We start from the raw sequence: 14,888 nt of genomic DNA on the forward strand, positions 1-14,888 counted from the left end.
TAGACATGCGCTAGCCTAGCACTAGCCTAGCGCCACTAAACTCTTCCAATATAAGGACTGCATGAATTTGAAAAAAGATTAACTCCAGAAATCAACAACACTCTGGATAACTAGGAAATGAGGCCCTATGTCAAAAATCCTGAAATATTGCTTTAATTATCTTCACAAATCTGTCACTCCCCCTGTCTGGCGATCTCCATCCAGACTCTCCCTTTGAGACAGTAATAACTACTTTGCACAAGTAAAGTGCTGTTTACTCAACATACAGCGTCCTTAGACTGCAAATCAAGCAGCCGAGTAGTGATATCCATCGGCAGAAATCAATTACTGCTGGGCTCTGTTTGCGAGCAGGAGCCACATGTCAGTTATGGCCACACGCCGTCCAATGGTGCGGTGATGTGCCAACGGCGTCAACACAAGGCACAGCTATTAGACGGTCTCTTGTGTTGTCAGCAAGCTCGCTCTCTCTCCCCATCTCTCATGGTCTCTTCTTCCCCACTGACTGCTGGCAGTATTTTCAATTTGTTCCTCTCCTTTGGGCCAAGCTATTGTTTTCTTCCTCGTGGGTCTTTTACCGCACCCCTTCGAATAACCGGCTGAGTGCATGGATCGCTGTTTTGAGACTCTGTACTATATGTGTTTATGCCTTCAAACAGGAAGTGAGACTGAATGAGTCAAGACCTCCGGAAAACAGTGGTGTGTTTGTTTCAGTGGCGGTGGCTACTTAATATAATGCTATTGTAAAATGTAGCATCACAAGTAAGTTTATTCGTCGTGCAGAAAGCCATATTTCAAGTTGAGCAATTTGCATGAAAAGTGCACAAACTGGAAAGAGCTGAGTTTAAGGTTTTAAATATTTTCCTAAGAAAAACATGAGGTGACTTGGCTTTGTGAGATAGTGTTTGTTTTGTTTTCTTAGTCTCTGTTACTGTTTGGATCACATAAACAGAAAAAAAGTCAAAGGTAAAGTCGAAAAAAGGAGGCAGCAGAGGAGAAAAACATATGGAGTGTGGAGGCAGCAAAGGCAGGAAAGTCATTGTGGCCGCTGTGCAGGAAACGGTAGCAAACCTGAGTTTCCGCACGCTTTCATCAAAGATACAATGCAGCTCATTTGAATTGGCGCGCGAGGAGCTTTGCAGGTCAATTTGTTTCACTGCGGCCATTAGAGCTTCTCTTGCGCCAAAGCTCAGTGACTGTTCCCAGGCTTGTGTTTGCTTAATTAGACTCTCTACCTGCCATTACCTAATGGAAGGAAATCTGCAAATGCAATACTTCCCTGCAGCCATCATTGAAAAAATCCAGAGCGTTTTAAAGTGAGCGAGAGCTAACTGTTTAAACAAATGGGAATATTTCCTTTCATATTTGAGAAAGTTTTGGCAGGAACGTGGCATAACAAACTACAACATAAGGTCATTATGGCACAGCATAGGAATGTTACTTTTTTTATTAACCTCTTAACCCCCGCCTTAACAGAGTGCATTTTCTCTAGTTCAGCTTTGCCCACATCTACAAAGCCTATAGGCCAGTTTCACACCTCATTTGAAAGACCTACAAAATGAATCTAAATAGAGCTTTTTCCTCACGTTGTTGCTGCATTGTCGTCACTTTTTTTCCATTTTTTTTCCATCGCTTTCTTGTTGGGTTAGCGACAAACTGGAGAATTCTTTAATGTAAATACAATATTCCACATAGAGCTGACTTTATTACAGAATACACTCCCTAAATCAGAGTTTGCGCTAGATTTAACCAGAGCTAAATGTTGCTAGTGCTGCAGCGTAGAGTCTGCAGTGTTTCCTACAGGCCAATGATGCTAACTAGCCGCTAACTAGCTGCTAACGGCTCTGGAGATTCTTAAGCTGCTGTATGCCCAGTGGCTTAATTAAATGCTGTAGCTACTGGCTAAGTTGCTTTAAACACACGGGAAAATCCACACAGAGCTGTGATAAAGGTGAAAAGAGACCATTTAGCGGCTGTAATAAGTACCATCTCAATCTAAAAATAGATAAATGAATAAAGCACAGGCATTGAGGAGCTACTCTGAGATGTACACCGATGCACTTGCACAGTACCTTCACATCTCTCCAGAATTTGAACGGTGTCTCCAATTTCCAGCGGGAGGCCATGTTGGACGGTCCCTCGGAAACTGGCCAGCACTGCAAGAAAAAGAAGAAATGCATACATTAGAATTGACACAAAAGGTATAACAATATGTACACAGATAGGGTTAGGGATAAGAGATAACTTGAACAGATAGCAGTTTTAATCAGCTGTCCAGCCCTCAGTTCATCAGTGTATATTCAGAGTGCATAATTTGTGGGAAATAAAGTGCCCATCAGACAACTTACGGAATTGGCAATGGGTGTGCCTTTTCTCATTGTGAATTTTTAATACTCTGAATCTTACATCATTACTTTTGAAACCACTTTGTCATTTATCAAATAATGAAAGCCTTCTGTGACACATGCAGAAGTGGAAAAAACACCAGTGCCATTTAAGGTTGGAGAAAAGCTAATAGCAGCCACTCTGTGCAACGTGCCTTTCGTTGTCACAGCGTTCTGCAGTTTCCCTCAGCTTATCGGATTCTTCACAATTAACTCCAGCTTCACCCAAAACAAAATTATGTCAATGGATTTTTGAGAGAAGCCAGTGCGACTAACCTCCCTGAGAGGGCAGGTTGGGGGATCTGAACTGGCCTGCGAGTTCGCCTAATTTAGTCCCCTATGAATATTTCCAGTAGATTATCTCAAAATCCTGGTTTATAACAATCGTCCACAGACCCTGGAAGACGTACAGAACACCATCCGAACCGAAACAGCCGATATACCGGTCGACAAGCTTGAATCCGTGTTTTGACAATGGAGGCTGACTTTGTTTTAAAGAAGTACTAAGTAACTCGTGCACCCTAGAGGCCATAAGCGCCACTGCAAGTGTCGTTGCATGTTAATTTGCGTTTTTTACTCATTAATTGTCCGTGAGAGTGAAAACTACACTGACAGAAAAGACAAAGGGAGAGAGGGATATTGTACATACAATTACACAATGGACATAATTTTTTTTTCACTCAAACTTGGCTGTAAAGCTTTGCCCGTTTGCCTGTTAGCTTCTTCTTCGTGATTCCATTAGTGTGCATTGGTGGCTCCGGTCCGGTGGCAGTCAAGTTACAAGTGTGGTTTTCTGGCGAGGGACGCCAGGGTAATACAAGTGTTAATCATCCCATTAACACTTGTATTACCCCCAGAGGGCCTACGGAAAGTATAAGGTAAACAAGTTACTTCGTATTGCTATAAAATATATTATTTTCAAAACTCCGTAAAATTAAATCTCCTATGAGAGGCAAAAAATAAGAATACAGAGTTTTGTAACGCGTTTACTTCATTTTCCAGAAAAAGAAACTCCCACGTCCGATCCTGGAGATTGCGTATGCCCAGCTAATTGAAATTGTAGGAAATCGCTTCTATCGTGTCAGAACATGAGGGTGATGATGTGTAGTGGAACAAAATGTTCTTTGTTGAGGTAGTTACAGGGGTTATTATGCAAATGGAGCTCGCAATTTTCCATTGAAATGTCTTTAGAGTCACCTATGAAGTCAGTAATTATAGCCTATTGTTAAGGTGAAACATGCACTCAGAATTTTTTTGTCAGGCCACGTTTTTACCTTTCACTATTGTTGAAACCATACTGTATGCGCGAGTGACCATCTTTCAAAGCATAGAGAAGAAGGACTTTGGACTATGATGGTGTTTCAGATTATTAGGTCATTTTGAATAACGCAGTTCATAGCTGTACTGAGATGTACTACAATGCATATCTTACCATGTGTATCTATATCCAAAGAAATTTCTCAATAAAAAGATGCACAGAGGCATCTCTCAAGGAAGAAAGAGCCTGAGTGGCAGAAAAGTGTATTTTCAAATGCAGTAATGTAGCCACTTATGCAGCACAGTTATCCACACGCCCACGCTCTCAAGTTGACATTGAAATGAAGTCTGCTGACGCCATCAAACGGGGGCTTGACATTGCAGGCTGCCGGCTAAACTGCGTGTTCAGTTCGCATGTTAAGTAAAAGCGACTCCAACCCCTTGTCATCCTCGAAAACGGGAAAAAATACAATATCCTTGCAAGGGATTTGTCGCAAGTTGGCAATTCATTTCAACACCAAACTGCATGCACACAGGCGCCCAGTTTCACAAAACTCGCCAAGAACACAAGCAATCAGAGCAAACACTCTCAAAAAGTGCCCTCTGAATGAATTATCTCGTTGACTTTCCCAGCTGCAAAGAAAGAAAAAAAAGTAGAAAAAAAAAACAAACTGTTTTTGAAGGAAACAAAATGATCAAATGCTTTGGAGCACTTCCAATAGATGACACTGGAAACGCTTTGACGATTGAGGAATTTGTTCATTTTGCCTTATTCTTCTCAGAAAATCCTCTTCATCTCACCGCTTTCCTCCACATGTGTCGCTATAGTACAGTGAAAAGACCAGGCGAGCAAATTGGGAAATCCTATAATCGGGCTAATGCACACAAACACGTCTGGAATTTGGATACACTACTGTAGCTCTACTCGGACAGACTAAACAGCCCTGGCGGGACAATAGATGTGAGCTTCATTGACCAAGCAGCTCTCTAGCAACTAAAAAGCAGACTCATCCTCACTGACACAAACTCAGACTTATCCTGTGTGATGCTGGTCCAATGGGGTTACCACAGACACTTCTCATCCAAACCACATCACAGGACTGAGCTGCAGACAGTTTGTAGAGCAAAAATATGTAACTCTGAGAATCACTACAGAGCAAATCATTAATAATATAACAATCTGACTAGACACTAGATTTGAGTATCTATAAGGGTAACCATGGGAGACCAAATGATCCTAGCCAAACAGAAAGAAAGTAGGGAAACTCTATCTCAACATGCAACCTGGATCCTTCTTGCTGACAAAAAGATGATAATTGTGTTGTTTTGATGTAGTGCAGAGTTATATAGGCGAAAGAAAGTAGCCTAAATACGACACTGGGGCCTTGGCTTCTGTCTGTATTCCATTAAACTAGAGCGGTTCACAGCAGTTGTCCATTAAAAGGCTTTCAGAAGTCTGCCCCATGTCCTTATTAAAGCAGTATTAAGTCACTTGTTTACCTTAATAAATCCTTTTCGTTGTCCCTCTGGGGGAAATACAAGTGTTAATAGGATGATTGGAGAGTCTTTCATCTCCCCCGGTGTCTCTGTTCAAAAAACCCCGCTTGCAACTTCCCTGCCTCCGGATCGGAGCTAGCGCCACCTTGGCAGTGTTTACGGCCAAATTTGAGCGGCACAATGAACAATATCCCTCTCTCCCTTTGTCTCTTCTATCAGCGTAGTATTTACTCTCACGGACAATTAATGAATAAAAAGAGACGCAACATGCAGTGCACAAACCTTCTTAAGGACTGTAGGGGCATAAGGTACTTAGCTCTGCTTTAAAGTCCTTATGAAGTTTTGTACACGGCATATTGATGAGACATAGGGAAGCACGAGCTGATCGCCTGCTCCTTTCACCCCGGGGCGTCTCCAATGTGCGGGCATGTTTCTTCCTTAAGCTGTTTCAAACTCTGCTTTCGAAAACCTCGTAATCTTCGGTCCAACATTCAACAGCGGCGCACCTAGTGTTACTGCTGTGAGTTTTCCAGCACATCCACATCCCTTGGCTATCTCTGGATGAGCGCGGACGGTTTATTTCACAGTGTTTTCCCCCTTGCGCCTGTTTGCGCAATCAGCACGGTGTGAACAAGGATTCAATATTTGAAAGAGACAGACACAAATCGCAAGCAGTAGGGATTTTCTCTAAAGCCAAACATCTCGATAAGATTTGAGTTGAGTCTATTTGCCATTATTATGATGATGATGATGATGATTATTACTATATTTTAAAATAAAGTGACAAGTAACAGTGAGCATCTGTCATCATCCAACATAACTTTTATATGTGGTTGTTCTCTCAAAAGTGCTCAGACCTTTGAGAGCAGCGACAGATTTCACATACTCTGCCCACGCAGTAAACTCATTTACATATCAGGTTTGCCGCACCAACTAACTTTCTAATTGTAAATCAGTTGCAACTCACAAAACAGCACTTGCTCATTCTAAGTACTGCCCGCAATTTAGCACCTGTCTGTGCACATGACCTTTTTTTTTTGATAACTTACAATGACAAACATGCAATGCAATGGGCAGCCCTGAGTGAAAACAAGGTCATCCAAACGTAAAGGGGACAGAACGGAGAGTGACATGTCGAAAAAACCGAGGAGCAAGGAGCAGATTTGGGCTGAATGAAAATCTTCAGGACCCCAGAGTGACACGACACTAATACAGAGTGTCACTGCAGCTTCACAGAGTCTCGGTGGCAGCTCTCATCTCCATCACACCGGACATCGTCACTATGGGACGAATGAGTGAGAATCGGAGAAGTGATGACACTACAGGGTCAGAGGATGAATGATGTTTGCCATTCAAATTGGACAGTAATACTTTCAGAATTACATCAAGCTGAATTTGGGTTTTGAAATTGCACCGTTACATTTTGTTCCTCATGAAATCTAAAATGTCCAAATTTAACATGTAGTGCTCGTCATATAGTGGAAGCTCATGTTTCTTTAGATGAAAAATTTGATCATACTGCATGGCGTTTGTACTGGGCAAGTATAAGAATAACAGTATGCAATTTTTCTTTTCTGCACAATAACTCAATATATTTTGCCTATAGTGAAAAGGTAAAAGAACATGTTGACTTGAATGACTTTGACGAAGCTAAATTGGTCCATCCAGACAGGCCTGGATACCTGCAGTTTGGACGTCTGAAGAAGAGAGAGACGTTGACTTTGTTGTTCCATTTTTCTTTAAAGCAAAACTAGGTAACTTGTTTACCTTAATAACTCCTTTTCATAGTCCCTCCGAGGGAAATATAAGTGTTAATGGGATGATTGGGGGGTCTTTCATCTCCCCCTGGTGTCTCGGGCCTCACTAGCAACAATTCCCTGCTCTGACCCAGCAGCCCCAAAAGAGTTTGGGGAAATCCACAGTTGCCATGGAGATCCGCCATCTTTGCAGCTATTAGCACACATTTTCCGTAGACTAACATTAGCTAAAAACAGTATAAACTGATAAACTAACTCACTGTGGTGTTTTAATGTGAACATTGCCTCCAGTATTTTAACTTTTAAAATCTCCATTAGTTTGTAATTGCTGCTAATCCCTTGAGGCTCAGCGATATATGACATCCCGAACTCTATTAGCCTATATATAGTTCGGGAATGTGAACTATAGAGTTCTCTTAAAAAAATCACTTTTGGCTAACATTTCTGAAGTTTATGACATGGTATAGGTACAGCTTTTGGTTTGTTGATGAACATTTAGCAAAACGTTATTTGCTAACCCAACCTAAACCAATAGAACCACGAAGAAGAAGCTAAGAGGCTAACGGGCAAAGCTAACTGTGGGCTAGCGCCACTTTAGCAGTATTTACAGCCAAGTTTGAGCGGGGGAAAAAAAATATCTCCATGTGTAATTGGGTTGTGGCCCCCCCAATGTACCATATCCCTCTCTCCCTGTCTTTTCTCAGTGTAGTATTTACTCTTACAGACAATTAATGGATAAAAAAACACAACATGCTACGGCACCTGCAGTGGTGCTCGTGGCCTCTAGGGGGCAAAAGTTACTGCTTTTTGCTCACACGTTGGCAGGAACCGGCACCTTAGGTTGACCAAGAGCAGCTCTCAAATACCATTTTCACAGATAATATCCTTCTGGCTATACACAAGACATGTACCTGTGCCTCTCATGTTTAGAGACACAATCCACGCCTCAGCCACAGAGGTTGAGCAGGGTTGAGACAGCAATCTGCATCACCTTGGCCTCAAAGTCAAAGTGTGAATTATTAAAGAGATTAGATTAATTCATCAATAATAATAAAAAAAAAAATCATTACGCAGAGGAAGCGGCTGCGAAATGGGACCAAACCCATTTTCAATCAGGGTTAATATCAATTTACTCAGTGACAGTGAAATATTCAGGGTCAGGGGTTGGATTGGCTGCATAATGCATTCCAAAATCATCATCTCAATGCTTATATAACACAGTATCTACATTCATTTACAAGACAAATTCAAAATGATGGAAAAGAGTTTCTACAGCATTGTCGTATTTTGCAATTAGTTGAGCATGCATAGTTTTGTGCCGCTTGGGGCTTGGTTTGGACAAAGGTGGATAAAGTTTTGATTGGTCCCCGGTGCTGCAGTGCGGTCGCTCTCTTCTCCCTTTACAGGCCGCCCTGGGGCAACGGTCTTAGGATGGGTCAAAACAAATACAATACAAAAAAAAAAAAAAGAGAGAGATTGCTGATTCAGTGCTTTCATTTCTTTGTTCAAAACCAGACACACTTTCTTTTTCCCGTCTCGCTCCTCCTATTGGTCAGTCTGTCATGCTCTGAGTGAACGGATGTAACCTTTTAACCTTTTAAGTGCATTTTCTCCAATTCAGCTTTCCCCAAATCTAACAGCTCACAGCCTATAGGCCAGTGTAACGCAAGACCTACAAAACTAATTTAAACGGATCTTCTTACTTGCCTTGTTGTGGCGCTGTAGTCACTTTTTTGACACTTCTTTTCATTGCTTTTTTGTCACTTTGTTGCAACTTTTCTGTTGCTCTTTGTCTTTTTTCGTCCTTTTTTTCATCACTTTTTCATCACTTTTTCATCACATTTTTGTCACTTTTTCGTCTCATTTTTGTCACATTTCTATCACATTTTTGTCACTTTTTCATCATTTTTTAGTCACATATTTGACAATTTTTCATCACATTTTTGTCACTTTTTCATCACATTTTTGTCACATTTTTGTCTTTTTCTCATTTGTATCACTTTTCGATCACATTTTCGTCATATTTCTGTCCCATATTCATCCCATTTTCGTCACATTTTTGTCACATTTTTGTCATATTTTTGTCACTTTTTCATCCCATTTTCATCAAATTTCTGTCCCATTTTTGTCACTTTTCTGTTGCTCTTTTTTCACATTTTGGTCACTTTTTTGTAACTTTTCTGTTGCTCTTTTTTCACATTTTTGTCCCATTTTCATCACTTTTTTTGTGTCTTTTTGCCAAACTGGAAAAAAATGTGCTCGGTTCAGGTGGGGGTTAAGAGGTTAGCCACCATTAAGTGTGAACTCTGATAAGAAGCAGATAGCCCCCCTAAAGGCACAGGAATTGTCATAAAGCTTCAAATTGTGAGCTTTATGAGAGATTTTGCCAGATTGCGCACATCCAAGTATATCCGTGTACTTCTATTTAATTACTTGCATGTATATGTCTGGCATGTAGCATTGCTCTTTAAACTTCCCATCACATTCTGGCAGCTGAGCATTTTGCTGAGTAAAGACGTGATTCCTGAAAAGCCCACAGTGGTGCGGATTAGGCTTATGCGCACGTTGGAGGCTTCCACTTGGAGTCGGCTCCTGTCATACCACGTTACACTGGGTTCCCCCCCCCCCCCCCACCTTCACTATCTTTAAGCTCCTTAGAAGTACAAACAGCCATGGGCCACGCGGAAGAACAGCATCCGTGTCTGCCTTCATCCCAAATACCAGCTTATGCTAATGCAATGAGGTAGGTAAAAGTCTGTGATTAAAAGCAAGATAATGCGTTGTGATTTTCTAGTGTACAATGTAAGTTAAAGTTATAAAAGCATAGCGCAATTTCATTTTGGCCCCGGTGGCATTTTGTTTTAAATAAGCAAGCTCAATTCCCTGTAGAAAGCATGTAAATATGCTTAGTAGCCTCATTAGCTGTGCCCTTTCTTCTCACTGATTGATCTGACAATGATTCCCACAGATAATCCACTCCCACGTTAATTATACGCCATTTATATCCTTAATATGCTAATTTAGCCATGCAGCAACTGGTGGCGCTCGCTATGGCCTCCATTACTGCCAGATGCAGGGGTCATGAATATTTCATCCGGATGCGGCAACATGCGGATCCGTGCCAACGTGTTTTAGGAATGTTTAATTATTAAAGCCAATGTTAATACAGGAAAAAAAAAAGGGGGGGATGGCCTGACAGGGAAGTTCTGATACATTTTATAGACTTAAAATAGTGACTTTAGAGTGTGAATTTAGAAGAACATTGACCAATAAAAGCTTAAAGGGACTATACAGAGTTTTAAAAGGTGTTAAATCGGGGTCCGAAGTGCCGTCATGCACGAGCTTAATATAGAAGCTGCAGCTACGCATATGACCTGAGGTGGCAGTAGTGAGTACAACATGACTAACTTGCATCTAGCCCCTTTAATCCAAGTGGCAAGATGCATGTTTTAACATTTTTAATTTCTTATGCAAAAACATATTTGACTCTGTGCATAACTTCAAATCATAACAACGCGCCCAAGAAGTGACCTCCTGTTTCGATCCAGCACACTAAAATAAAAGCACCATCTTATTCATTAGTTCAACTTTCATTCTGCCTATTAACCGACAAAACACTTACAATGTGTGTATTTAATGATATTGTAATGTTGCAAGTACCTGCTGAACTAATCAATGAGACGAGCCGGGTGCATTTATTTTGGCGTGCTGGATCGAAACAGGAAGTCACTTCTTGGGCGGCGTTGTTATGATTTTAAGCTATGCACGGAGTCAGTTGATTGATCTGCATCATTTTGTGTCAGCTTTTTAGTGAACTAGGGTTTTAATAGAATGCTAAGGTGGATGCCTTTCCTGCTGCAACCATCACGTATCATTTCATCCTCTGAATGCACGGCCAGCACTGCAATTGTGTTGGGAATAACGGTGCTAGTTACGATTACCTCTGTGAGAACGGCACCCCGTATACTGTCTAAGTAATGGAGGTAATTTTATTGATTTATTTGTCTCAAAGAAAGGCGACGTCCCTCATATCCAGCCCTCATCTATTTCCACATTTCCACAGAGCGCAGTTCATTGTTTCATGAAGTGAGAGAGAGAGAGAGCATTAGCAGCAACAGTGACGTTGATTGTCTGATAGAATGATTGACAGTGAAAAGTGTGTTCTGGCGCGTAGGTTTAAGCACCTTGTCTTCTCTAAAACTGGAACAAATGCTCACATGAGTGTGTTTTCATTTTACGGATATATTTCATTGTTTGACGACTTGTGTGGATGGAATTTAAAGCTGGAATTTAAAGCTGGCGACCACAGAAGTGCTGGTGTTTATGAGGCTAAAATAGGCAACATGCAAAACGAGTGTTCCTTTCTTGCAAATGTGTTTGTAACTGAGTAAATATTTTGCCCAGTAACTATTTTATCAAACTATCACTGTGTTAGTGTTTGTAGTAAGTAACGAGTACATACAACATGTTTTGCCAACATAGTAATGGTTGTAACAAAAAAACTTGAAAAAGTTGTACTCTAGGATAGGGCTGGGCGATAAATCTAATGAATTCAATTAATTCGTGCTTTTAAAAACAGACAATTTGGAAAATGGCTAAATCACAAAATCGAGTCACGGTGGAGTTTTCTTCCGCTAAAACAGAGTTTCCCACTTTCTTCCGGTCTGCTCCTGTGCCTTTCTCTCACTCTGCTCTGTGCGGACCATTTAACTCCGCCCCTTGAGTCTCCATGGAGACGGTTGTCAATTACAGCAGAGGCATGAAGACAATAAAACACTTTTGAAAACCCCATGGCTTATTAAGAGGTTTTACTTTAGAGAGCAGACAAGGAATATCTAAAATAGAAATATTATATGTATATGTATATATGTATATATATACATATATATATATATATATATATATATATATATATATATATATATATATATATATATATAAAATATATATATATATACACCCCAGGTGTAGACTGTGCAAAGAGGCCAATGAGACAATCCAGCACATAACTGCAGGGTGTAAGATGCTGGCAGGGAAAGCTTACATGGAGCGCCATAACCAAGTGGCTGGTATAGTGTACAGGAACATCTGTGCAGAATATGGGCTGGAAACCCCAAGGTCAAAGTGGGAAACACCTCCAAAGGTGGTCGAGAATGACCGAGCCAAGATCCTGTGGGACTTCCAGATACAGACGGACAAAATGGTAATGGCGAACCAACCGGACATTGTGGTGGTGGACAAAGAGCAGAGGAAAGCCGTTGTGATCGACATAGCAATACCAAGCGACTTCAACATCAGGAAAAAGGAACATGAGAAACTAGAGAAATACCAGGGGCTCAGAGAAGAGCTGGAGAAAACCTGGAGGGTGAAGGCATCAGTGGTGCCCGTGGTCGTTGGGGCACTCGGGGCAGTGACCCCCAAACTGGAGGAGTGGCTCCAGCAGATCCCAGGAAATACATCAGACATCTCGGTCCAGAAAAGTGCAGTTCTAGGAACAGCAAAGATACTGCGCAGAACCCTCAAGCTCCCAGGCCTCTGGTAGAGGACCCGAGCAGGAGGAAAAAGAGACCGCCCGCGGAGGGTGAGGAAGAGTTTTTTTTTTTTTTTTATATTTATTTTATTGTATTTATTTTTTTTAATAAAGGGCCTGATTGTAGGCTACATTATAAAATATTAATGAGCAGGACTCTGAGCCATTTTCTTCATATGAAAGATCAGGAGACTTTTTAAAGTGATCAAAAGTCTAGATTTTATTTTTTGGCCATATCGCCCAGCCCTACTATTACCATCACATTTGAAATAAGATAAAGAAACCACTTCCAACAAGTAATGGAAGGGCTTCATTTAGTTATTTTCCTGCTTTTGCACAATAAACCAAAACAGCACCAAAAACAACAGAGTTGAGTTTTTCTAAGGCCGATGCCAATATACTCGGCCGATATATATTTTTTCCAAATGTCTGGTCTATAATCCTGTAAAAACAAATTCTTGGCCACTTCAGCTGAAGCTAATTTTATTGTATTATTTCAGCCGGACTGCCAACTTTTGCCCAAACCATGGAGGGAGATCACTAGATCGGCTGATAAAAATTGTAAAACCCCCAAATATCGACTTCTACCAAAAACCCCATAATAAATTCCTCAAATGACCAATAAACACCGCACTGTTAAAACTCTGATGCACAGGTGCCAAACCAAAAGTGCTTTTAATTCCAGCAATGTGACTATGGCATTCCTCACTCAACCCAAAACTCGCCCAATTACGTTCTGTGTTCGCCCAAGCCAAACACGCTGCAGTCCCAATCAAAGACATGAAGCGTTTATCTTTTCTGTGGCACAATAAAAATCTGTTGAAATTCTTTTTCGCTCAACCAAAATAGTGCCAGCGGCTGAATTACCACACTGGAATTGCAAAGATATTTTGTCAACCAAATCCTAACTACAAAAGTCAGGTTTATTCTTACAAAAAGCCAAACAAGCTTGTGTGGCAGAGAAGGGGGGGGGTCGAACAACGAGAGAGCCAGATTAATTCAGTGTGTGCCTTGGCTGCAAAAGCCCTCTCTCGTGTTGAGCTCGCTGCTGGGAAAATTAAATCATGAATTTTAAAGCAAGAGGCTCAACAAGGGCTGACCAGAGGCAAAGAAAGGGTAGTCCAAGGTGGATAGTTGTTTATGCTGTTGCGTTAAATGATAGATTTATTGATTTATGGATTTTCAAAGCTTTATCACAGCAACAATGTTAGTTAAAGAAGAAATTATATACAGTATATTTTCTGGAAGTGCCTACAATATTCTCTTTGTGTGTGTTAAGATTGAACTGGACATTTACACATAGCTGACGACTAAAAACATTTGGGTACCTTTATCATCCGGTTCAATTTTTATGCTTTAACAAGAAAACAATTCGAGAACATTGCATGCAGATGTCATCAAGAGATGTGCGATACAACCTTACCGAATGCTTTAAATTGAAATAATGATCCACTGTTGTCACGATCCGATACATATCACGATACTCAGGGGCCGATACAATAAGTAATAATGATTTGTAAAATGTTTACCTTAAAATGTAGAAAAAGGAAACAGTCATGTGTCTAAACTTTATAAACCCGATGCCATTTGACAGTTATTGAAGTGTTAAAGGGACTATACAGAATATAAAAATGTTAAAATTAAGTATTTTCCTCCCCTGCATGTTCCAGCCATGTCCTAATGTGTAGAATGAGCCCAGACCTGTTCACCACAACTGCCTCTAAAATCCTGCACTGTCACTCAAAAAAGGTGTTAATTTGGGCATGCACGAGCTTAATATAGAAGCTGCAGTTACGCGTAAGACCTGAGGTGGCAGTAGTGAGCATAAAATGACCAACTTCATCTAGTCTCTTTAAGATTTCGAAAAGTGAATTAACACAAAATGAAACAAAGTGCTGTTACTGGAAAACAAAGGAGTGCAGGTTAAAAATGCCTCCAAACACAACAAGTATTGAAAGTATTGTGATGCTTGGTATTGCAGCACAAAGTATCAATCAATCAGTTTGTATCTAGACTAATATCATAGCAGGAGTTGCCTTGCAGGGCTGCACCAGCCATTAAAACAATAAAACAAAACAATGTAATGTAATGTAATGTCCAAACAAATGTAGTGTCCAGACCAAGGCAGATGGAAATGTGCTCCAGGTGTCTCCCGCCCCTTAGACTCTTCTACCCAGCAAGGAAAACCTCAAAAACCCAGTGGGAGGAAAAGAAACCTCGAGGAGAACCACAGAATGATTCCCTCCCATGGATGGACAGGCAATAACTACTCACACACACACTATTCATGCAGGCAGTGGATGAAGTGCCTATAACTCAAGTCCACAACAACTGCCTGCACCAGCGGGAGCCGGGATTTGAACCGCTGACTTCTCATTGGACGATCCGCTCTGCTAACTGAGCCACTGCTGCTCAACAATATTCAAATGTTAAATGTTCATGTGAAATCTGGCAAATTATCTGCCA

General features: G+C 40.9%; 1 protein-coding gene across 6 annotated transcripts in view; it reads right to left on the minus strand.

Moving 5' to 3' along the window:
• The window catches only part of dock4b (dedicator of cytokinesis 4b), a 163,642-nt gene that overhangs the window by 111,209 nt on the left and 37,545 nt on the right, over positions 1-14,888 (minus strand). For all 6 annotated transcript variants that reach the window (XM_079552363.1, XM_079552362.1, XM_079552360.1 and 3 more), the window contains exon 2: positions 2,070-2,153. In XM_079552363.1, coding sequence (XP_079408489.1) covers positions 2,070-2,153 — 84 coding nt within the window. The remainder of the gene's footprint in view (positions 1-2,069; positions 2,154-14,888) is intronic.

The sequence above is a fragment of the Gobius niger genome (genome assembly GCF_951799975.1).
Source record: "Gobius niger genome assembly, chromosome: 2".
NCBI lineage: Eukaryota > Metazoa > Chordata > Actinopteri > Gobiiformes > Gobiidae > Gobius > Gobius niger.